Source organism: Nomascus leucogenys, chromosome 1a (assembly GCF_006542625.1).
Source record: "Nomascus leucogenys isolate Asia chromosome 1a, Asia_NLE_v1, whole genome shotgun sequence".
Lineage (NCBI taxonomy): Eukaryota > Metazoa > Chordata > Mammalia > Primates > Hylobatidae > Nomascus > Nomascus leucogenys.
In genome coordinates, this window is record NC_044381.1 from 98,446,956 (window position 1) to 98,470,739 (window position 23,784).

General features: G+C 41.1%; 1 protein-coding gene across 2 annotated transcripts in view; it reads right to left on the reverse strand.

The window, feature by feature from the left end:
* Nucleotides 1–13,813, reverse strand: part of FBXO33 (F-box protein 33) — a 35,052-nt gene extending 21,239 nt beyond the window's left edge. For both annotated transcript variants that reach the window (XM_030813814.1, XM_003263738.4), the window contains exon 1: nucleotides 12,883–13,813. In XM_030813814.1, coding sequence (XP_030669674.1) covers nucleotides 12,883–13,481 — 599 coding nt within the window. In that variant the 5' untranslated portion in view covers nucleotides 13,482–13,813. The remainder of the gene's footprint in view (nucleotides 1–12,882) is intronic.
* Between the last annotated feature and the right edge of the window lie 9,971 nt (nucleotides 13,814–23,784).

The following is a 23,784-nucleotide window of genomic DNA, read 5'->3' on the forward strand; positions in this document are numbered from 1 at the left end:
TGTAGTCCCAGCTACTCGGGAGGCTGAGGCAGGAGAATGATGTCAACCTGGGAGGTGGAGGTTGCAGTGAGCTGAGATCGTGCCACTGCACTCCTGCCTGGGTGACAGAGCGAGACTCCGTCTCAAAAAAACAAAACAAAACAAAACAAAACAAAAAAAACTGCATCACAGTAAAACTTAACAAGTTAATGTAAAGATACTCTCTGGAATAGTTCCAGCTATACAATAATTTAAAATGTTCTAGCAATGTTAGAAATATGCCATTCAAAGGAAACTGAACAAAAATTCTAATTGCAGCAACGAAATGGTAATAATCCCTTTACAGTATGGTACACAATACATGCACAAACTTTCCCTACATATGTAATTAGAGATATACTTTTAAAGCCAAAAGATTTGTGGGATTATCGAATTCATTCCTCTCCTGTTGTAGATGAAGAAACTGAAGTGACCTGTTTCAGACTACAACACTAAAGTACAGCGAGGAAAGAATCGAGGTTTTAACTTCCACTAAGTGATGTTTCTTATAATTAAACCAGGTGTTTGAATATAATGGTTTTACACAAGTGATAGGAAAAATTATAACTCACGTATTTTAGCGCAGTATAGGATGAACATTTGCAAAAAACGCTTTTAGGTACTTATTTTTCAATTCAAAATGAAACTATATTAAGTGATATGGAAAACAATAATTAAGTTTAAAAGTTAGAAAAACAAAAAAAAATGACAACTCAAGGGCAGCTTTCAAATATATGGTGTTGAAATTAGATTATAGACCACATGCTAAAGCCAAGGAAACTGCATATAGCCTCCAGGTGGCTCATTATTGTTTCATATAGTAAAGAGACTGAAAAGAACATCTAGGCAGCAATACTGCAACAGAACCTACTGGGCTGTGGTAATAAATAGATATCTCATTTTGAGGCCAGGAGACTATACCAGTAATAAATAAGGGAATTGTGCTACATAATCCTTTTAACTAAGGTGAACTCAGTAACCTGAGTTTATTTACTCACTCATTTATTTATTGTTGAATATCAAGTGAATTAAAGAAATCAACAGGGTTATTGCCTGCAGAATGTCCACAAATAACACTCGCTTAAAAGACATGTAACAAAAAATACTGGAAAAATATTACAGTTGGCTAGAAAGTTTGTTTCATCTTAATTCTTCAAATTAATGTACTTTGATTCCTATGGTAATATTGATAGGATATAACCTATTTACTAGTCCCTATGTAAATCCTAAAATGTGTTGTGAAATATCACCAAGTCATAAACAGTGCTTGATAATCTTTCTAAAGCATGCAAAAGGCCATATACTATCATCAAAAGAGAATGAATTTCTTCTACTTAATTTTGTCCTTCTTTAACAGTATTTTTAAAAGTAATGAGTTCCAGATCTAGAGCTAAAGCACATCCTTAAGCACTTACAACTTAGAAACAGCCTACAGACTGCTCTCCTACTTTTTGCTTATTTAATTACTAAAATATATATATTGTGTGCCAATGACATGAAAAGTTATGGTGGTTAAGTTCTAAATATCTGTGGGCTTATTAGATTCTTGGAGTAGAAATAAAGGTTTTAAAAATAAACTTGGTTTTAAAAATCAGATGATACCAAGGAATTACTGATAACTCTGTTATTGATGATATTGTGGTTATACATAGAAATGTCCATAATTTTCAGACCTGCATACTTTAGTAAGGTAAAATGGCAACGATATCTGGGAATTGCTTTAAAATACTTCAGTGAACAAGAAAGCGGCTGGGCGCTGGTGGCTCACACCTGTAATCTCAGCACTTGGGGAGGCCGAGGCGGGCGGACCATGAGGTCAGGAGATCGAGAACAACCTGGCTAACACGGTGAAACCCCCTCTCTACTAAAAATACAAAAAATTAGCCGGGCGTGCTGGCGGGCGCCTGTAGTCCCAGCCACTCGGGAGGCTGAGGCAGGAGAATGGCGTGAACCCAGGAGGCAGAGCTTGCAGTGAGCTGAGATTGTGCCACTGCACTCCAGCCTGGGGGACAGAGTGAAACTCCGTGACAAAAAAAAAAAAAAAGCAAGCAAATGTGGTAAAATCTTCAAATTACTGAATCTGGGTGATGGTATTAATGGGGGTTCATGTGTCTAGTTTTTGCGTGTGTTAAAAATTTCACAAGTAAAATTAGAAAACAAGGCAGTCACTTCTCTAATTGTGTAACCCTAATAATTTCACTTAATTACTCTATGCTTCAGTTTCACCATCTGTAAAATAGAAATAATAAAGAAGCCTAACTCCTAGAGTTGCTGAATACTGCTGTTAATATAGGAAAGCTAGTTTAGGATTTTAGGGGATGTCAAGAAAACATCCACTCCGCCCTCGGAAGCATGGCACTATGAATGGGCATTACCAAGCCCTGTGACCCTGGTGGTGACTCCTGTGGTCTATGTGTGGATTCCAATAGGACATCGGTATGAAGGTGGTTGGCTTGAGAAGGTGGCGTTAAGATCAAAGACTCTTGCCTCACGTGACTATGTTTCTTCTTTTCCTTGAACAAAAATTGTCCTTTTGAGGTTTTGAAAAGTAGGATTCATTTTTGAAGTTACCAGCAACAGCTGAATAACAGACCAGATTAAAAGGTAGCCCAACTCTGGCCCTTATTTCTTCCCTTTTTTTGTTCAACTTAAGGAGTATATGTGATGAGCATCTGTATGGAAAGACATATTTACCTTGGTCTAGCACCACAGGTGATTAGACCATTGATTTGGATGCAAGGGGAGGGAAAAATCAGCATAGGGAGTACCACTGGCTTCTTCCTTTCTGCTCAGTCCTACCACATACGGACTTCATATGAGTCCATACCTCATATGAAGGTTAGACCTAGGCAAATTTCAGGGAGTAATGAGTTTATACGAAGCAGAAAAGTGAAAGAGAAAAAAGAAGAAAAATGAAAATTTCAGGTTACCATAGTAAGGAAGACCAGGAAGTTTCTGGGGGCAATTAAACAGACTAACCCAAATTTATATAACACGATATGAACAGAACACTGCTGTACAAGTGCTTGGTGGTAAACGAGTTAAACACCAAAGTTAGTTATGTTTTCAGATAATAAACTGTATCCAAATCCTAGCTATTTTTTTGAGTACAAATCATACACACACACACACACACACAAACACACGCACGAGTAAGAATAACCAAAAAGGGGAAAAATATTTGATGTATTTAGAGAATAGCAATTAGAAGGGCATTGTAATGTTAGAACATCATATCTAACTCTTTGTACTTTATTCCACTTCTAGAAAACCTCCAAATAAAAATAAATACAGACCAGGCACAGTGGCTGACGCCTGTAATCCCAGCACTTTGCGAGGCTGAGGCAGGCAGATTGCCTGAGCTCAGGAGTTCGAGACTACCCTGGGCAACATGGTGAAACCCCGTCTTTACTAAAAACACAAAAATTAGTCAGGCCTGGTGGTGCGTGCCTGTAGTCTCAGCTACTGGGGAGACTGAGGCAGGAGAATTGGCTTGAAGCTGGGAGGCGGAGGTTGAAGTGAGCCAATATTGTGCCACTGTGTTCCAGCCTGGGCGACAGAGCTAGACTCCATCTCCAATAAAATAATAAAACAAAAACCAAAATAAACAGAATCATACTACTCATCACTTCTGTTGCTCACGCCCTGGTCTAAGCCACCATTACTTCTTGCCTGGATTACTGCAACAATCTCCTAACTCTGCTCATTGCTTCCACCCTTGCCCTACTACAAGCTATTCCCAACACAGTAGCCAGACTGATCCTTTTGAAATGTCAGATCATATCACTGTCTTTGCTCAAAACTCTCTGATGACACCCCATCTAAGAGTAAAAGTCAAAGTCCTTACAAGAGCCTCACAAATGCCTACAGATTTCCATATCACCTTCTTCCTTACCTGGCTGACTTCGACATTTCATTGCTTTCCATGCTGTGTCTTTTTCTTTTTTCACCCTTCATAAGAATTTATTACTAGGTAGAGTGTAAAACAATAAAGCTTCTAAATGGTGACATAAGAGAATATCTTTTTGACTTTGCAGGCTTTTTTGTAACAAAGTTTTTGTTTCAGTAGAACACAAAAATCTCTACCCATAAAGAAACAAAATGATAAATTGGAATTTTTTAAAATTAAGAACTTCTGAATATTAAAAAATGCTTAAGGCCGGGCATGGTGGCTCACACCTGTAATCCTGGCACTTTGGGAAGCCAAGGCAGGTGGACCACAAGGTCAGGAGTTCGAGACCAGTCTGGTCAACATAGTGAAACCCCATCTCTACTAAAAATACAAATATTAGCTGGGTGTGGCGGCACATGCCTGTAGTCCCAGCTACTCGGGAGGCTGAAGCAGGAGAATTGCTTGAACCTGGGAAGCGGAGGTTGCAGTGAGCCGAGACCATACCACTGCACTCCAGCCTGGGTGACAGACTCCATCTCCAAAAAAAAAAAAATAAAAAAAGCTTAATACAATGAAAGGGAGAATTTGGTAATAACTACAACTATCAAAGGACTCATTTAGGACATACAGAAAGTTACTGGAGAAATACAAATTAAAAAATATAATATACTTGAATTAAAAACACTGACACTTGCTAACACGTTAGTAACACTGTGGAAAAACCGGAACTCATATATATTACTGATGAGAGTATCAAATGGACAACCCATTTTGAAAAGCTTTTTGGTTATTTCTACTAAAACTGAGCATATGTATACGGTATGATCCAGAAATTTCATTCCTAGGTATAAGCCCAATATCAATGCCTACATTAATGTACTAAAAAGAAGGGCACAAATATGTATGTAGATAGAAATGATCATTAAATACAAAAACTGGAAAAAATTCAAATGTCCATCAGCAATAGAATAGATACATTACAGTCTATTCATCAATAAAAATTAATGAACAACTATTATGGTGAGGTCTCAGATTTACAACATTGAGCAAAAGAGGTCAGATTCTAAAGATAACATACTGTATAATCTTGCTTATATGAAGTCCAAAAAGAGGTAAAACTTACCCACACTGTTGGAAGTCAGGATAATGGTTACCTTTGAGGAAAAGGAGTGGTAACTGGTAGGGGGCACAAAGGGAACTTCTAGGTCTCTGGTAATGTTCTCTTTCTTTTTAAAAAATTAAAATAACTTTTATTTTAGAATCGGCGGGTACATGTACAGGTTTGTTACAAAGGTATATTGTGTAATGCTGACGTCTGAGGTAATAATGAATCCATCACCCAGGTAGTGAGCACAGTATCCAGCTCTTACCCTGCTGCCTCCCTCTCCACTCTTGTATTCCCCAGTGTCTATTGTTTCTATTTTTATAACTCTGTGTACTCAATGTTTAGCTCCCACTTGTAAGTGAGAACATGCGGTATTTGGTTTTCTGTTTCTGTTTTAGCTTAGGATAATGGTTTTCTCCATGCTGTCTCTAAAACATGCCAGTCGTACTTGCACTACAGAGCTACTCCACTTACTGCTACTTCTGTCTGGAATCACTTGCCCCAAACAGACACCTGGCTTGCTCCCTCCCTACCTTCAAATACCACTTCAGCAGTTGAGACCCTCCTTAACTTCCCTATTTTAAATAGCAACACTCCTAAGTCCACCATTCCCATCTCCCTTCACTGCTTTATATTTCTTCGTAGCATATACTACCAACTGAGATACTATAATTTCACTTAATGTATTTTCTGTCTTCTTTTCCATAAGAAAAAGCTCTATGATGGCAGGGCCTTTTGATTATTGCTATATCTCCAAATACTAAAACAGGGCCTGGCATTCAAAAATATTTGTTGAATAGTATATTTACCTTAGTTTATAAAAAAAATTAAAGTCTATTTAGCTACATCTCACACACCACAAATTTAGGGGGCAGACCAGTTTTCAGTTACATTATACATTAGGAATCCCTCTGAAACAACATATTTTCCCAGAAAACTAAAAATCCCATTCTCAGTTATTTCTTTGACGTAGTAAATAGAACCAGTGGAAAACCGCAAAATGCAGCTACCTTTTATTAGAGTTAATATAGGCTAAGTCTAATTAGCTGTGGAAACAGAAAATAGAAACATACAACTTAGGTATGTATGTTAAGGCTGGGCGTGGTGACTCAGGTCTGTAATCCCAGCACTTTGGGGGGCCAAGGCAGGTGGATCATGAGGTCGGGAGATCGAGACCATCCTGGCCAATATGGTGAAACCCAGTCTACTAAAAATACAAAAATTAGCTGGGCGTGGTGGCGCATGCCTGTAATCCCAGCTACTTGGGAGGCTAAGGCAGGAGAATCGCTTCCACCTGGGAGTCAGAGGTGGCAGTGAGCCGAGATCATGCCACTGCACTCCAGCCTGGTGACAGAGTGAGACTCCGTGTCAAAAAAAATGTTTATTAAAATTCCACTGAAATGAGATATCTTGTTTTCTATACTGCACAAGAATTTCCTTATGAATTAAACAACCATCACAATTTTTTATTGTCTTATGATTCTTCTCAGACTCCTGTTGGGACTGTTTAGCACAACTGTGACTCAGTGCTTGAGATTTCAGGCCTGATGACCTTGTTCTCTCTTCTGTGGGTCAGAATTGGGGAACTTCATCTATGGTAGCAAACTTTGGCAAGTTTCTTTTCATTCCAGAGGATCCAAAATTATTTCTTTGATTTAATACACAGGAACAACAGAAAAAGGCAAAATGCAGCCACCTTAGAGTTATTACAGCTAACAAGAATTAGCTATGGAAACATAAAGGAATATGGTTCTTTAAAAAGATGCTCTTAAAAACATTAAAATCTTTTCCAATTCCATAAGAGAGATCATGACATATACCTTTTTTCCTTTTTTAAATTAATAAAAGCTAAAATAATCCACCATCATTGCATGAAATTCTCTCAGGCTGGTTCTATTCTTCTTAGTCCACTTTCAGTATCATGTTTTAACATCCACATTATACTCTTTTAGTAACATTATTTCCTTTCCTCACCAATGCTAATGAACGGTCATAGCCAAATCAAATGAACACAAATAGTTTAGAGATGTGTTGTCCAGTACAGTTTTCTTCTATGGATGGAAGTGTTCTATTCTATGTTGTACAATATAGTAATCACTAGCCACATGTGACTACTGAGCGCTTGAAATGTGGCTAGTGGAACTAATGGGATCTTTAATTTTATTTATTTAAAATTTAAATAGCTATCTGTAGCTATTGGCTGCCATATTTGATAGTACAACATTAGAACCCAGAAATAAATAACCGGCCTACAACAGTATTCCTTATCAGCTTTATTAGGACCCGTTAACCAGAAGTTATTTCCCAGAACTTACAATTCCATCTAAGAATTACCATCCCCTAATCTAAGAATAACTACCATCCCCAAATCCCAAAGGTTACACACAAAAGGTGTATTTAAATAAAACGAACACTTACGGTTGTTATTTAACATGCTATTTATTTTTTATTTTTTATTTATTTTTTATTTTTTTAACATGCTATTAAAAGATAATTTTAACAGTAATAAGGACAAGAAAATTGAGCGAGAAAGAAATGATGAAAAAATATTGTTTTTTCCTTTTCTCTTACTACCCACCTCCAACTGGTGAGTACTCTGGGCTATACTTCCAAAATCCATCCACTTTTTTTCATCTCTCCTGCCTCCATCATAGTTCAAGCAACCATCATCTCTTGCTTACATTACAATAAAAGCTTCCCAACTTGTCTCCCTACTTTCTCTCTTGGTCCCTGAGTCGCTCATAAAATGGCCAGGGTGATTGCCTTAAAATGCAAATGATATCACATTATTATTGTCCTTAAAAGTTTTTTCAGTGACTTCTATCCTTGGAATATATTCCGAACTTCATTAAATAATCCTACCCAATTCTTCCTTCTTCTACTTCTCGGAACTCATCATGGCATCAGTTTCATCCTCACTTGCCACAGCCCTGTCACACTTTCTTTTCTACTGCTCGAACAGACCAACATTTTGTCTGGCTCAAGACCTGAGCGCTTACTGTTTCTTGTGTGTGGAATGCTATTTGCTCAGGTCTTCAGATGGGCAACGCTTGTCATTCATGCTGCAGCTCAAATATCCTTCTCAAAAGAGGTTTTCCCTGACACTTTACCTAATGTTGCCACCTAGTGACTATTACATCCTTCTGTTTTCAGATTTTATTTTCACAATCTGAAATAATCTTTCTTTCTTTTGTCTACTTGTTTCTGTCTGTTTTCCTCCTCTAGAATGACTCCGTGAGAACAGGAAGCATGTCTTCCCTGCTTGGCACATAGTACGCTCTCAATAATTGGAGGAAAAAACCCTAGATTTTCTATAACTATCATTTTAGCTCCTAAATAAATTGGTCAAGTTTGGTGAACTCTCCCAAGGCTGCCTCAGAACTAACAAATTAAAATAGAGATATTTAATCACTCCACTCAAAAGCTGCTTAACACCCTCATTTAACACAGTCAAAAAATTTTATCTTTTTTTTCCTTGAGTTTTACACTCTATTCCATCTATCAGTTGCCCATACAGCTGTGGAATAAAAAGTCCTAAAACCTCTCATAGCAGCCTGCCAGGAGGTTAGTTTCTTTAGCCTTCCTTCTCAATAATTTTGAGGCTATCCTTAAGGAACCTCTTCGTTAGTTTTTAGGTAAGGAGTCTGTTGGGAATGCAGTGCCACAGGAAACTAATTCTTGAACAGGGCAGATTGGTCACAGGCCCAGTATATTTTAATATATTTATTCTGTAAATGGGCTTTTTAAAGTAAATAATGATAACAAAGAAAGCTCTCAGAGATGAAACATTGTTATACATATTTATTATACTACCACAGGAGAAATATTTCAAGGAAAGTAAGGCTAAAAACTGTTGGAGATAATACCTTCAAGGCATTTTCTACCATCTTAGGTAGTAATCTGAAATGTCCAGGGAATTTTTAACCCATTTTAAAATGCATTTTTAGGCAGGGTGCAGGGGATCACACCTGTACTCCCAGCACCTTGGGAGGCAGAAGTGGGAGAATCATATGAGGCCAGGAATTAGAGACCAGCCTGGGCAACACAGTGAGATCCTGTCTTTATGCAAAATTAAAAAAATATATATCAGCCAGGCATGGTGGTGCATGCCTGTAGTTCTAGCTACTAGGGAGGCTGGGGTGGGAGGATCATTTGAGCCCAGGAATTTGAGGCTGCAGTGAGCTATGATCATGATTGCTCATCCTGAGTCACAGGGCAAGACTCTGTCTCAAAATATTTTTAAATATTTTTATCATTGTTTCTTGGTAGGAAACAATACAAAGGTAAGATTCTCCTTCACTGTGCCTGCCAAATCAACAAGACCTAACTCTAAGTATTATTAATAGATCCTTTTTTACTTACAGGGCATATAAGCAGACAGGGTCATGAAATGGTCAATCTACATACAAGCAGTTAGAGCTGTACACAGAATCTTAAAAAGAAAATCAATCTTATACAAAATTTCTCTGGTCTGTTACAATATGCATTCTTTTTTTTTTTTATTTTTTTGAGACGGAGTCTGGCTCTGTCACCCAGGATGGAGTGCAGTAGCACGATCTCTACTCATTGCAACCTCTGCCTCCTGAGTTCAAGCGATTCTACTGCCTCAGCCTCCCGAGTAGCTGGGATTACAGGCATGCACTGCCACACCCGGCTAATTTTTGTATTTTTAAAAGAGATGGGGTTTTGCCATATTGACCAGGCTGGTCTCGAACTCCTGACCTCAAGTGATCCACCCGCCTCGGCCTCCCAGAAAGTGCTGCCATTACAGGTGTGAGTCACCACCCCGGCCAACAATATGAATTCTTAACAACAACAAAAAAGTACTGCCCCTAACAGCATTTCACCCAAGAAAAGCTTATGTAAAACATTTATACAGCCCATAAAAGCATAAACCAGATGAAGACGATGTGCCTATGGCTACTGTTCAGGTATTTTTAGTGACTGAGTCTATTACCTATTATCATAAATCTTAGCATGGACTCTCATTTTTCCTAAGGAGTCTGAAATACAGCATTTCAATAGGCAGTACTCAACTTGACAACTGGACTAAATGCTAAAAATGCATTTATATCTATTTGCTGTTTTGCACTTCTAGGTACAATTTCTTATAGAACGACTGCAGAAGAAATTCAGCCTATGTGACCTAAAATACAGTTGAATGAGTACTTACTGCCTTTCTGTTCTTACTATTTATGAAGAAGACAGGTATCCTAGTGCCCTGTAGAGAAGGAATTTCTGAAACGTGAAGGACTGTGTTACCCTCAGAGAGGCACTTACGCACCTTCTTTATCCTTATTAGTTGTTCCTAAAACCTAAGACACAGGTATGGCAACTATAATCACTATGAGAATACATGTACATATATAACCCGGGAACCAAGCAAAACAAAATGCCAGTTGTCCTCTTTGAAGATCAGCACCCTTGAAAAGTTCCCACAATTCAAGTTTATACTTTTAGTTATTTTCCTGAGGGACATGAAAATAACTGGAACAAAACAAAATAACAGTCTGAATTGTATGAACTGTATAAAGGAATTAAGCACAAAGCCTGGAAGCAGAATGCTTATGATCTGGTATGATTCACACCCCCTCTTTTCTACTTATAGAATGGCAGAAATCATAAAGCAAAACCATTGTAAATTTAACTCGGAAATGTAAAGAGCAATGTCAAATGTCCCAAGTCTATAGTTTAAGTGATTACAGAAAGAAATAATAGGCTTTACCAGTCACTGATAAACAACGTGGTTTAAAACATTTTCAGATTTGTTAAAATTTAAAGGAAACTAGTCTTACTTACGGATTTAATATTCATATTAACTTTTCCAATATCACAGAGTATCTCAAAACGCTTTCAATAATACAGATGAGATTATTTCCAAAAACCCTTTGATGTATCATTAGTACAAACAACATGCAATTACACAACACTTTAATTTGAGACATATAGAATGAATATGCTACCAAAGCAGCATGACATACAACACCACGGTAATAGTAGATGACAAGCAAACTTTAAAATTAGGGATGATGGGTGTGATGTTTTTGCATAGAAGTGATAGCTGACCCAGAAGCGCAGGCATGGGTGGCCTTATAGAGAAGCAGATTGGGATGCTAATAAAAATTGTAGGAGTAAGGAAGACAAGGACAGGAGAATTAAGCTAAAAAGCAAAGATGTGAAATATCTCCGTTTTGCCTGTATGTTATCCACCCATCCAACCAACCAGTTATTACAATACTTAAAAGGAACTAGACACTTCTCAAGTCTTGTTCTTACTTGGGTCAAAGGCACATACAGTGTTTGGATGGTTGCATAAAAGTGCAATTTGATCTCGGTACAGAAAAATCTAATTGGTACTCACTCATTGAATTCACCCTCAACCTTGGTCTCATTAGTAAGTGCTCACTGACTGAAACTTTTGGGTCAGTTGGTCCTCTAGCCATACATTCAACTCTGAGAAAGTCTCTAACCTAATCAAGACCTGTTTTTAGCTTCAATGGCCTCTCCTGCCAGATAAAACAAAAGTAAGGAAATGGAATGTCTTGCGAAAAGCTGGGGAAACACACAGGCAACTGGAATAATGGAGCCATATCCCAGCTACAACTTGGAGCTATATACTTATCTCTTGACTTCTGGATTAAGACACAGATTAATGGCGCATATATATATATATATAGATAGATAGATACAGATATAAAACCTTATATCTATATATATGTCCTAGCATTAAACCAGGGACTGCTCTCAACCTTGTTCAACATAATGTTCAGTATTATCTACCGCGAAAGGACATGCCTTTGGAGAAAAACAACGCCGTACAAAAATGTGCAAATCACTTGATCCTATGAAGGGTCAGGCTCCTTTCTATAAAACAGGGATATTAATCATTGCCCTGCCTCACAGTGTCACTGAGAGGCTCAAATAACACAGTGAATGTGAAACTGCTGAAGTATTTTTACTATGTAAGGTGCTCCTTTTGGGAACTTCTAAACTTTCTTCTAAGAAGAGTCTTACTGTAAGGTTCTTTAGAATATCCATATACAGAAGATCTAAATTAATAGGGTTTTGGAGGTGGCGATGGAGAAAAATGATTGGGAGCGATACTGGGTCAGAATATAAGGTTCCAGAATTACAGTGAAGTCCTGATGCAAAACCAGAACAGTTATGTGCTTACCCTTTGCAGACCCTGGCCAACTCCCTCGCTGCCCGCCCCCCTCCTCCGCCCGACTGTTACTTTTAGGTGACCTACTAGGGACAAGTTGAGTGTGGTGGTGTATGGGGAGGGACTTTCAACCCTGAAGATCAACTTCTTCCCCAATCCCTTTAACAAACACTCCTCCTTCTCTTCGGGCCTTGTTCAGTTAGCCCAAACTATTTCTGGTAAGAAAATGGCTGTTACAAAATTTCTTTTAGGCAGCGTCCTATGAGTACCTACTCCTTCCCTCACCATGAACTATTTCTAACAGATTCAGAGTCTGCAAATCGTGCTATGTGTATGTTTTGTTACTTCCAAGGCTCACCCACAGGTCTCACCCTCCCAGTCTTAACTCTCCCATCTATAAAACGAAAAATGACAGCGCCTGTCAGCTCCATCCCACGGCCACCGAGAGGATGAATGAGTGCCTGGAAGGCGCCAGAAGTGGTGTCTGTTAAACACCCCGTCCGCCACTGTTTATAAAGTATCATGATGAGTCCCGTTATGCCTTTCCGCTCAAGGAAACCGCCGGGTTAGAACCAACACTCTCCGTCACTGAGGAAGGCAACGCTGAAGTTGGCCGGGCGCGTATTACGCACAGAATCTGTGTGTGAGTGCGGGGAAGGAGCGACCCCCCGTTACCGGGCGGGGCGGGGCTCGCGGCAAGCCTACCTGTTGTTCCGGATGCTGACCAGCACGCAAAGCACCAGCTCCAAGTAGGTGCGCAGCACTTCCAGCCAACGAGCTGAGAGCTGCAGGGCCTCGACTTCCTCCCCTCCAGTCCCGGTGTCCGCGCCACCTCCGTCGCCTGGGCCACCGCCGCTCAGGTAGTTCTCGGCGGCGAATTCAACACGCAGCTCTCGCACGAACCAGCCGCACTTGCGCATGAGGAATTCCAGCCGAGGCTGCTCCGCGGGCGAGACGCGGAGGCAGATGCGGAGCTGGGGCCAAAGGGCCGGATAGAAGAGGCACTCACGCCAGTGCGAGCAGGAGGCCGAGGCCCGCAGCCGATCGGGCGCCGGCAGAAAAGAGAAGATGTGCACGATCAGCTCGCTGGGCAGCGACGCAGCGCCCGCCGCCTGCCCGCACAGAGCCATCCGGCCCCGCCGCCGGCTGCCGGCTCCCGGCCGCCCCCGCAGTACCCGGAGCAGCCCCCGCAGCCGTCGCAGCTGCTGCAGCCGCAGCCGCCGCCACCGCGCTACCCGGGCGGCCCCGGCTCGGGTTCGAGCTCCCGGCGGTCGGGGCTGCGGCACTGACAAGAACAACAACATCAATGACAAGGAAGAAGGGGGCGGAACCGTCGTGGGTCTCGGCGGAACCAAGTAGAGCACAAGTTGTGGAGAGGGGGAAAGGCCTCTGCGGGCGTGGCCTGCCGGGAGCCAGCCTCTGTCCTCTCAAACTCTACTCACGTGCGTCCGAGGCCGGCACACTGAGTAACTGCACTGCCCTCGCTCGTAAAGTTCAGCGGCCCGGAAGCCTGAAGGCATACGGTGAGGAAAAGGCAGCCCTCCCTGCGCCGGTCGGCGGAGACAGAGAAGTGGTAGGAGCTGAGTTTGACGTCGCCGCTGGTGGGAGGAGTCCGGCGCGCACCGGCGCGACTTCCGGAAGAGGGAAGCGCCCGATTGCCTGTAGGGACGGGAGACGCGGCACGTGATCTCTGACGCACGCAGGCCGCGGGGCGGGGCGGGGCGGGGTTGGGCTGGGCGGGACTGGAACCCGCGTTTGGCGCCCCTTACGCCTTACGGTGGCCGCTGCGCCCCGTCACATCTGTAAGTCGGTTAATTTTGGCACTCGGTTGATGGAGGTGGCGGTACTCTGGCTTAGTGCGAGAGGTTGTCACGCTTCTTTGTAAAACTTTTCTCACTTTGGGCTGAGGACCCTGAGCCAAAGTGGCGGCATGCAGGGTGTTTCTCAGCCATCCCGATACCTGCCCAGAGTAGGGTTAAGAATTCCTGAGATTGCGCCGCTGAGAGGGAGCAGGCGGACAGGCGGGCTAACCCCGGCGGGCTGTGCCGGGAGGGGCGGCGTGGGGCGTGGCGGAGGCCGCGAGTGGACCTGCCTCCTCAGTCCAACCACGCAGGTGGACTTCCGCGCACTCGCTGGTCTGTGGGGAAGCAGTGAGGACAGCGTCACTTTGGATTCAGAGGGAGAGAAAAAAATTGGCAAGTGGGTCTGAGATCCGCAGGTTGTTACCAGCCTCTTCTCCAGAGCTTGAGGAAGGGTCTCTGTTCCCAGTGCTGAGATTTAAGGCTCTCGTTGAAAAGTTCACAGTAATGCAGAGCTTTGATTTTTTTTTCCTTTCTTCTTCTTCTTTTTTTTTTTGCCTGATACCCCTAACTTAGATTTTCTAAACCATGTCCCTAACTTCACCACAGCCTACTGCAAAGTAAACTCTGGTTGCAGAGAGTGGTGAAGTCAGAAAAGAGTAAGTGACTTTATGTAATAATCGAGGGTTGCTTTAGGGAGGCTGCCTCTTTATGTAATAATTGAGGGTTACTTTAGGGAGGCTCTGCCTCGTTCTTTTGTGGTAAACACCAAGACTTTTTTTGTGTGTGTGTGATTTTAAGGAGCGGAGAATTTAATAGGCAAGAAAGAAGGAAGAAGGCTGAAGGAAGACGCTCCCCCTTACAGAGACAGAGGGAGGGGGCTCCCAAGCCGAAAGAGGAGACCCCCATTCTTGATGTTCTTAACCCTTTGAGGGCAAAGCTCTCCGTTCATGTTTCTTAATGCCTTGCACATACCAGGTTGCCAACAACATGATGTGGTTTATCAGTTGTGATAGGTTAGTTATCCGACCCCCTGTTTGCAAGAGTTTTAGGTAATTATACCTTATTAATTTTAATGAACTCTTAGAGGGCGACCCCAGCCGTGGGTTGGGCAGGATGAAATACTACCCATTTACCAGTTTACAGACATTTAGGTCGTTTCCAGTTATGAATACTGCTGTGAACATTCATGTGCAAGTCTTTGTGTGGACGTATGTTTTAATTTGTCTTGGGTAGATACCTAGGAATGAAAGTGATGGGTCGTAGGGTAGTTCTATGTATAACTTTTTGAGAAACTGGGAAACTTTTTCCAAAGTGGCTGCATCATTTTTCATTCCCACCAGCAATGTATGAGGGTTTCCAATTCTCTGACTTTTTTTTTTAATATTCTAGAAATGCACTGTAATTTGAGATTGATACTTTTTTCTTAGCATTTTGCTAGCAATAAGCTACCTTCTTGGATATCATTAATAATTAGTCTTTAATTATTAGGAATGGTTCCTGAGTAAAATGAAAATATGTCAGTCTCCCATAAATGAAATTCATTATTTTAGAATTTCAAACTTTCTTATTAAATGAAGTGTGGTAGGAATCCTGTTTTAACAACTGTAAGCTAAAGAATTAGCTGTGAATCTTGCCCAGTTTTAATAATAAATCAGTGAATTCCAATGGTTGCACAAAATTTATCAGGCCAATATATTTACTATTAATTAAATGTATATTGAGTATGTGTATTTAGCATGTTAAGTGAGTTAGATTCTTTTGACATATATTCTATACTGCTAAAATAAAATTGACTCATATAGGACAGAATGGAATTACATTTTGTGAAGTTATAAAATCTGAGCTATGATTCAGAGTGTGGGAGGAAGTACTGACGTTATGAAGCTCATAAGTACCTAGTAGTACTAAGCTCCAGGTTCCAAAAGTGGCATATTGTCACTATAGCAACCACCATGCTTATTTAGATTTGAAACCCAGGCAACGAGTGGTGGATAGGACTATAACATTAAGGTAGATATGTGCTGTGGTGGATTGGTATGCCTGCCTGGTGATAGTCAATGGTCTGTTCTGTTTTTCTTGTTACACTTATGGTTAATTCTTTTAGAGATAAATTAAGCACTTAATATTTTTATATTTCTCCTTTTCTAACATGGTAAGTTTAGTGTTTTTCCTAGTTAGGTAATTGGGATATTAAATATATCTTACTATAGCTTTCTTTCCATTTTTGCTTAAGTTTGGCAACTTTCTTTGGGTTAAATATAACTTTTATTATACTGAATCACTTGCAATTTTATAATAGAAAAAAGTAACCATGACAGATTTTATTTTAGCTGCATCATGAAACGATGTTCGAGGCTACCAATAAACATGAAAATTGCCTAAATTGTAATATTTCTTGAAAAAATACAGTTTTCTGAGTGATGTCTGGGTTTCAGACATTGTTGACAGGTAGAGGTGACATAATACCCTTCCAATTATCTCTTAGCATGTACCCATAAATTTACCTAGAGGCACAGGAGCCTTCTGGGGCAATAGATCTGGGGACCTCATTCCCGTCACCCTTGTCTGGTGGATTGAAGTGTTTCCTAGTGGAATCATATTATAGTAAAAAGAAATGAGGGATTGAAGGGAATTCATCTTTAGAGGGGGAAGTCTGCGTTGGTGAGCTAGATGACAGAGGACCAGATCATTGGTTTGTCAGTCTAGGTGCAGCATGTCGCTGATATCACAACTTTGTCTAACCAAGCCACTCATGAGTTGATTGTGCAAGACCTCTCTCCATAAAGCAGGGATTGATAGTTCATATATCAAAGGAATCAGATACGTGTAGTGAGAGAAGAACTGGGTACTGTGCAATATAGGGAGATGGAAAGATTGTGTCTTACAGGAGGATCCTTTTCCCAAGTGGGAAAGTGGGCTCTGTGTTTCCAGATTTCCTAGTTTTTCAAAAGTAACTAAAATCCTCATTTTTAAAAAGGTTAAACCTTCAGATTGCCAATTTATTTACATTAAAAGTATTCTGTGGGCATAACAAAACCAGATTTAGTCTTCAGGGCACCAGTTTCAAATTCTTTACCAAAGCTCTCAAAACTGTGGGCGAAGGCCATTTTTTGTCTCTGTACCTAGGCCTACTAGCTAATCCCTGCATTTTAAGTCCACTTCCAGAGCTATTTTTTTTTCCTATCCATCCCATTTAGTTAAAAAATGAATTAAAAAGGTTTAACTTGAATGCCTCTTTTATTGCATTAGTGATTTCTTCCCTTTTATTTAAGAGGATGGGTGTTTTCAGAGGTACCCTTTATTGCTTAAGTACATATTAAAAACTGAGTGTTATGTTTAACGCAGCTGATTCAACCAATAAAATTCCTTGACTTCTAGTTAAAATCAGTAATTGACTAATGATCCTCGTTGGAGTTGTGCAGCTTAGATTATAGGCAGGGTCCTACAATGGGGCTCACAGGACTGTTACTTAAGAGGCTCAGTCTCCAAAGTAGTCATTTTAATTGGGTTCCTTTGGTTGTTTAACCTAACTAGCTTAAGCACTGAGAGGATTTCCTTTCCTCCTTCCCTCTGGTCCTCTTCCTCCTCTTCCTGGAGTTTTGAGGACATCCACAGGTGTCTTTTGATGTGTAGGGACTGGAATGGAAAACTAAAAGCAGGAGCTAAGGTTACTCTCTTCATCTCTGAGTGCCATAGTTTCTTGGAATCTTCATCAAGCTTTTCCAGGTCATACTGGCTGAGTAATCCTAAGACTTTGTCATGAAGAAATATATTATTCATGGCTAATTACTGCAATATTCTCATTGCAGAATTTAATATTTAATCCTTTGGAGAATCTTTTTAGCCCATTAGGTGCTGAAAAGGAGAAATGAAGTGAATATTTTCATATAGTAGCCTTAATTGGAATGTTGTCTTGCTCTAGGCCAAAGGGGTTTCACTTGATGTACCAACTTTAATTAGTTTTGGAGGCTGAGAAGTACTATGTTAAGATTTTGAGGTTGTCCTCATTCTACTGGAAGGAGTATCATTTGATTTGTGATGTCTGCCATAGTTGGAAAGAATTGGTGACCTGTTTAGTTAATTATTGTCTAATGTGACTATATATTAGTGTTTGTTTTCTACATTTGTTGCACTGTACAGATACAATCTTTAGTGAATTCATGCCAATTCCTTATTTTGTGAATAGCAGCAGATCACTTAAATAAGTTTTAAAAATTATTTCAAATTAGGAGTTTTTATAATATAGCTACAACGTATTACGTAAATTTTGACATCTATAGGTGAATCAGCTCTTAACTGAATTCTCTGGGAGTGTGAATCAGTTCTTCATTTATACTGAATATTAAAAGGGGAGTTATACTTTCATACCACAAGGGAAATAAAGCAAATTTTTCATTCACTTGAAGGTTCTGGAATTTCTTCCATAGTATTCAGTTTATGTAGGAAGATTCTCATATCTCTAAAATCTGACCCATTAGCAAGAAATTTCTAGTAGAAATTCATTACTTTTTTTTCTTAAGAGTAATACATGACCATGGTAACAAAAAAATGTAGTACGAAAGTACTGTTGATGAAAAGCAACAAATTTTCATCTCTTGCCTCCCATTGTCAGGCCTACCCCCAGAAATATTTTTAACAATTTTGATGTTAGATTCATTAGGTAATTTTATTTCATTTAATTTATTTTTCTTTTTTTCCCCCAAACCTTGCCCCCTTCCCTCCCCATCCCCACCAGTAGTCCCCAGTGTCTGTTGTTGCCGTGTTTATATCCATGAGTACCCAGTGTTCAGCTCTCACTTATATGTGAGAACATTTGGTATTTGGTTTTCTGTTCCTGCATTAATTCTTAGGATAATGGCCTCCAGCTGCATCCATGTTGCTGCAAAGGACATGATTTTTGTTATTTTAATGGCTGTATAGTATACCATGGTATATATGTACCACATTTTCTTTATCCAGTTCACATGATCGTCATCTAGGTTGATTCCGTGTCTTTGCTATTATGAATAGTATTGTGGTGAACATGCGAGCATGTATGTCTTTTTGGCAGGATGATGTGTTTTCTTTTGGATATACAGCAATGGGGTTGCTGGATCGAATAGTACTTCTAAGTTCTTTGGGAATTCTCCAAACTGCTTTCCACAGTGGCTGAACTAATTTACATTTCCACCAAAGTGTATAAGTGTTCCCTTTTCTCTGCAGCCTTGCCAACATCTGTTATTTTTTGACTTTTTAAATAACAGACATTCTGACTGGTGTCAGATGGTCTCTTATGGTGGTTCAGATTTGCATTTCTCTGACGGTTAGTGATGTGGAATATTTTTTTCATATGTTTGTTGGCTGCTTATATGCCTTATTTAGGAAAGTGTTTGTTCATGTCTTGCCCATTGTTTAATGGGGTTGTTTTTCACTTGTTTGGTTGTTTAAGCTCTTTATAGATTCTGGATATTAGACCTTTGTTTGTGGGGTAGTTTGCAAATATTTTCTCCCATTTTGTAGTTTGTCTGTTTACTCTGTTGGTAGTTTCTTTTGCTGGGCAGAAGATCTTTAGTTTAATTAGGTCCCACTCGTCAAATTTTGTTTTTGTTGCAATTGCTTTTGATAATTTAGGCATAAATTATTTCCCAAGGCTGATGTCCAGAATAGTGTTTCCTAGGTTTTCGTCTAGGATTCTTGTAGTTTGAGGTCTTACATTTAAATCTTTCATCCATCTTGAGTTAATCTTTTTATATGGTGAAAGGTAGGGATCCAGTTTAATTCTTTTGCATATGGCTAGCTAGCTACCCCAGCACCATTTATTGAATAAGGAGCCCTTTCTCCATTGCTTATTTTTGTCAACTTTGTCAAGGATTAGAAGGCTGTAGGAGTGTGGCTTTATTTCTGGTTTCTCTATTCTGTTCATTGGTCTGTGCTGTCTGTTTTTATATCACTACTATGTTGTTTTGGTTACTATAGCCTTATAGTACAGTTTGAAATCAGGTAATGCGATGCCTCTGGCTCTGTTCTTTTTGCTTAGGATTGCTTTCACTATTCAGACTCTTTGGTTCCATATGAATTTTAGAATAGTTTTTTCCAATTCTGTGAAAAATGACATTGGTAGTTTGTTAAGAATAGTGTTTAATCTGTACATTGCTTTGGGCAATATGGCCAGTTTAACAATATTGATTTTTCCAGTCCATGTGCATTGAATGTTTTTGCATTTGTTTGTGTCATTTATAATTTTTTTTCAGCAGTATTTTGTAGTCCTTTTTGTAGAGATCTTTTACCTCCTTAGTTATATATATCCCTAGGTTTTTTTTGTGTGTGTGTGTGGCTTTTGTAAATGGGATCATGTTCTTGATTTGGTTCTCAGCTTGAACATTATTGGTGTATAGAAATGCTACTGATTTTTGTACATTGATTTTGTATCCTGAAACTTTACCAAAGTCATTTATCAGTTCCAGGAGCCTTTTGGTGGAGTCTTTACGGTTTTTTAGATATACAATTATACTGATAGCAAAGAGAGATAGTTTGACATCTTTTCCTATTTAGATGCCTCTTTAGGTAATTTCAAATTATATGCCTTTACTTATACTTTTTTCTCTTCTTTTTTTTGAGAAGGGATCTCACTCTGTTGCCCTGGCTGGAGTGCATTGGCAGGATCATGGCTCACTGCAGCCTCAACCTCCCAGCTCAAGCAATTCTCCTGCCTCAGCCTCCCAAGTAGCTAGGACTATAGGCAGGCACCACCACACCTGGTTAATTTTTAAATTTTTTGTAGAGATGGGGTCTTCAACTCCTGGCCTCAAGCAGTCCTCCCACCTTAGCCTTTCATAATGCAAGGATTACATGTATGGGCCACTACGCCCACCCACTACCTATGCTTTTTAACTGATTAACTTTAGACATCATCTGTGTACTCCCTTTTTGTAAAATATGAAAAATATGAAGATGTAGTTCAATTACATTACTCTCTTTCCCTCTTCCATATTCCTACCAATATTTGATAATCGTAATATTTTGTTTTTCCCTTGGTGTTTTTTTATTCTTTTTCTTTTTTTTGGAGATGAAGTCTGGCTCTGTTGCCAAGGCTGGAGTATAGTGATGTGATCTTGGCTCACTGCAGCCTCCATCTTCTGGTTCAAGCAGTTCTCCTGCCTCAGCCTCCTGAGTAGCTGGGACTCCAGGTGTGCCTCACCACGCCTGGCTAATTTTTGTATTTTTAGTGGAGATGGGGTTTCACCATGTTGGTAAGGCTAGTTTTGGACTCCTGGCCTCAAGTAATCTTCCCGCCTCAGCCTTCCAAAGTGCTGGGTTTACAGGCATGAGCCACCGTGTCCAGCCTCTTGGTTGTTCTTACATTAATCAGCTTTTGCTACATAGCAGTCACAATCTTCTGTCTATAATTGGCTACATTATAGTGGATTAGATACATATTAGGCAAATATTCACTTTTTTCCCCTTTACCCACCTTTATGGAAAAAGCATACTTTCTCCCATGATTATTAATGTTGGACTTGGGTCTTATGATTTGTGTAAAGTTAATTTTTCCTTTCTTTCTAAGAAGGGCTCTAATTAATAAAGATGCTAGTTTGTATAAAAGGGAACGTGAAGATCTTAATGAAAACAAAATAGCAGTATATTTTTTCACTCCTTTATCCCCTGAAGGTGTTCTTAGCAGGTGGCTTTCCTTCATGTGATGATTCAGTGACCCTAATTCCTTCTGTTTTATAGTTATACCATCCTTAAAATGCCATGTGATTCTCTGTCTCTTGTGATGGAAGGGGGAGAATGGAGAAGGCACTTCTTAATTGCCTTAGCAAGGAAATGACAGATTACTTCCTACATTCATTGGCTAAAACTAGACACATGGTCTTGCCTAAATGTAAAGGGTCTGAGAGATGAAGTTTTGCCACAAAGAAGGTCTATCCTTTTATTACTATTTTTGGCTGAAGGTAAGTACTAGGGTCCTTGTATTTGCTGTGGACAGAGATGGGAAAAAACGGTGGATTTGTTTGGTATAGTTTTCTTGTATTCAGATCCTTAGTTAATCTCTGTTCCTAGCTAACCTTCTCAATCTTTCCTTAATGTTCCTTAGAGATAGTTCCTCAGGTGCACTGAACCCAGAATCTCTAAGGTTTCAGTGCACAGGCCAGCTTTTACCTCAATTGCAGCTTCCTCCTAGTGATGGTGGTGGCTCATCTGGAGCAGCTGCTGTGGTGAAGGCCGCTGCAGTAGGAGGGGTTGCACCTGGGGCTGTGCCCTCTGAAGAGCCAGCAGGGGGTGTGAACAGGTGATCCCAGTGTAAGTCTCACACTCTACCAAATTGGTGGGGCAGGAGCCTGCACTTGTAGGTGCAGCTGCAACCACCCAGCCATGGCTTCAGACCTGGGCATCCCTGTGCTCTCTGGGGCCGAGGAAGCCTCTTGCCCCCACAGGTTTGGAAGTGCCTGCTCCCACTCTCCCTGGCCTCTCCATGCTCTCAGTTCCCACTCTGGTGTGGAGCAAAGTTGTAGCTTAGCCCAGGTACTGTCGTGACCCAGCCAGGTGTGTGCATGCCTGGGGCAACACTGACACTGACTCCCACCCCCCTACTGCCGCCTTGGGCACTGATGAGCTCAGAGGGAGCTGAAATTCTGCAACTTTGGGCACTGATGAACTCAGAGGGAGACCAGGGGTGCTGAGGGCAGCTTGGTGTGGGCCTGTGGACTCCCCTCAGCACGGACAGCCTGGGCACAAATGGCACGTTGATGGCAACGGGAGGCAGACAGATTCCTAGGCGGGAAGGGGCAGGTCCATGGTGAAACCCTGTCTTGAAGCCAGGGATGGCCTGAAGCCTGGGTGCCTGGGTGCCAGGCTGCCAATTATGGGTGGAGTCCGCGGCCCAGAGTGGGAACTTATGGTGCTTTTTCCATGCCTGCCCATGGCTACCCATGGATCAATCAGCATGTACTTCCTCCCTTCTGAGCCCATAAAAACCCTAGACTCATGCAGACTCAGATACTCTTCAGGATGACCTGCCAGCGGAAAGGAGCTACCCGCTACACGTCTTCTCTCTACTGAGAGCTGTTCTGTTGCTCAGTAAAGCTCTTCTCTGCTTTGTTCACCTTCCAGTTGTCCATGTAACCTCATTCTTCCTGGACATGGGACAAGAACTGGGGACTCACTGAATGGTAGGTGTGAAAGGAGCTGTAATGCTTTCTTGGCCCACTTGCCAAGCTGCAGGCAGTGACATGCTCCCAGACTATGAGAGTGAAGAGTGACAACCCTTCTGAGAACCCAGACCTTGGGATTTCCTGAGGCAGAGCTGCTGTAACACTATAGCACTTCCACCCTTTGTTGGTGCCGGGTGGCCGCCCCATGCAGTGGGAGGCAGCAGTGGGGCTGGGCTAGCCATGGGCTGCAGTGGGGTGGTGGGACTGAAAGAGCTATAACACAAATGGGCTTAAACACTCCCCACTGAAACTTGCTGCCATCCCTTGCTCTCTGCACTGCAGGCAATGAGAAGGAGAGAAGAGCTGCAGCCCTTCTGGAAGCCCAGACCTTGGGACTTCCTGAGCTAGAGCTGTGACGTGCTATAATACCCTCTTTGGGTGCTCTGTGGTTCCTGGCATCTTCGGGCTTTTGGGTGCCACCTTGTTCCCCTCATCCAGACACTGGTCTTTGCAGCGGAAGCTGCTTGCAGTACATCTGGTCCAGCCAGAGCCTCACATGGAGCCAGTGCCTGTGCTGGTGCTTGGAGCTGCCTGCTCTGCAGCAGCAGCTGGTATGCTTGGCTGTGCGCAGTGGCCAGATTCCACACTTACTTGCTCATACGTCTCTTGTC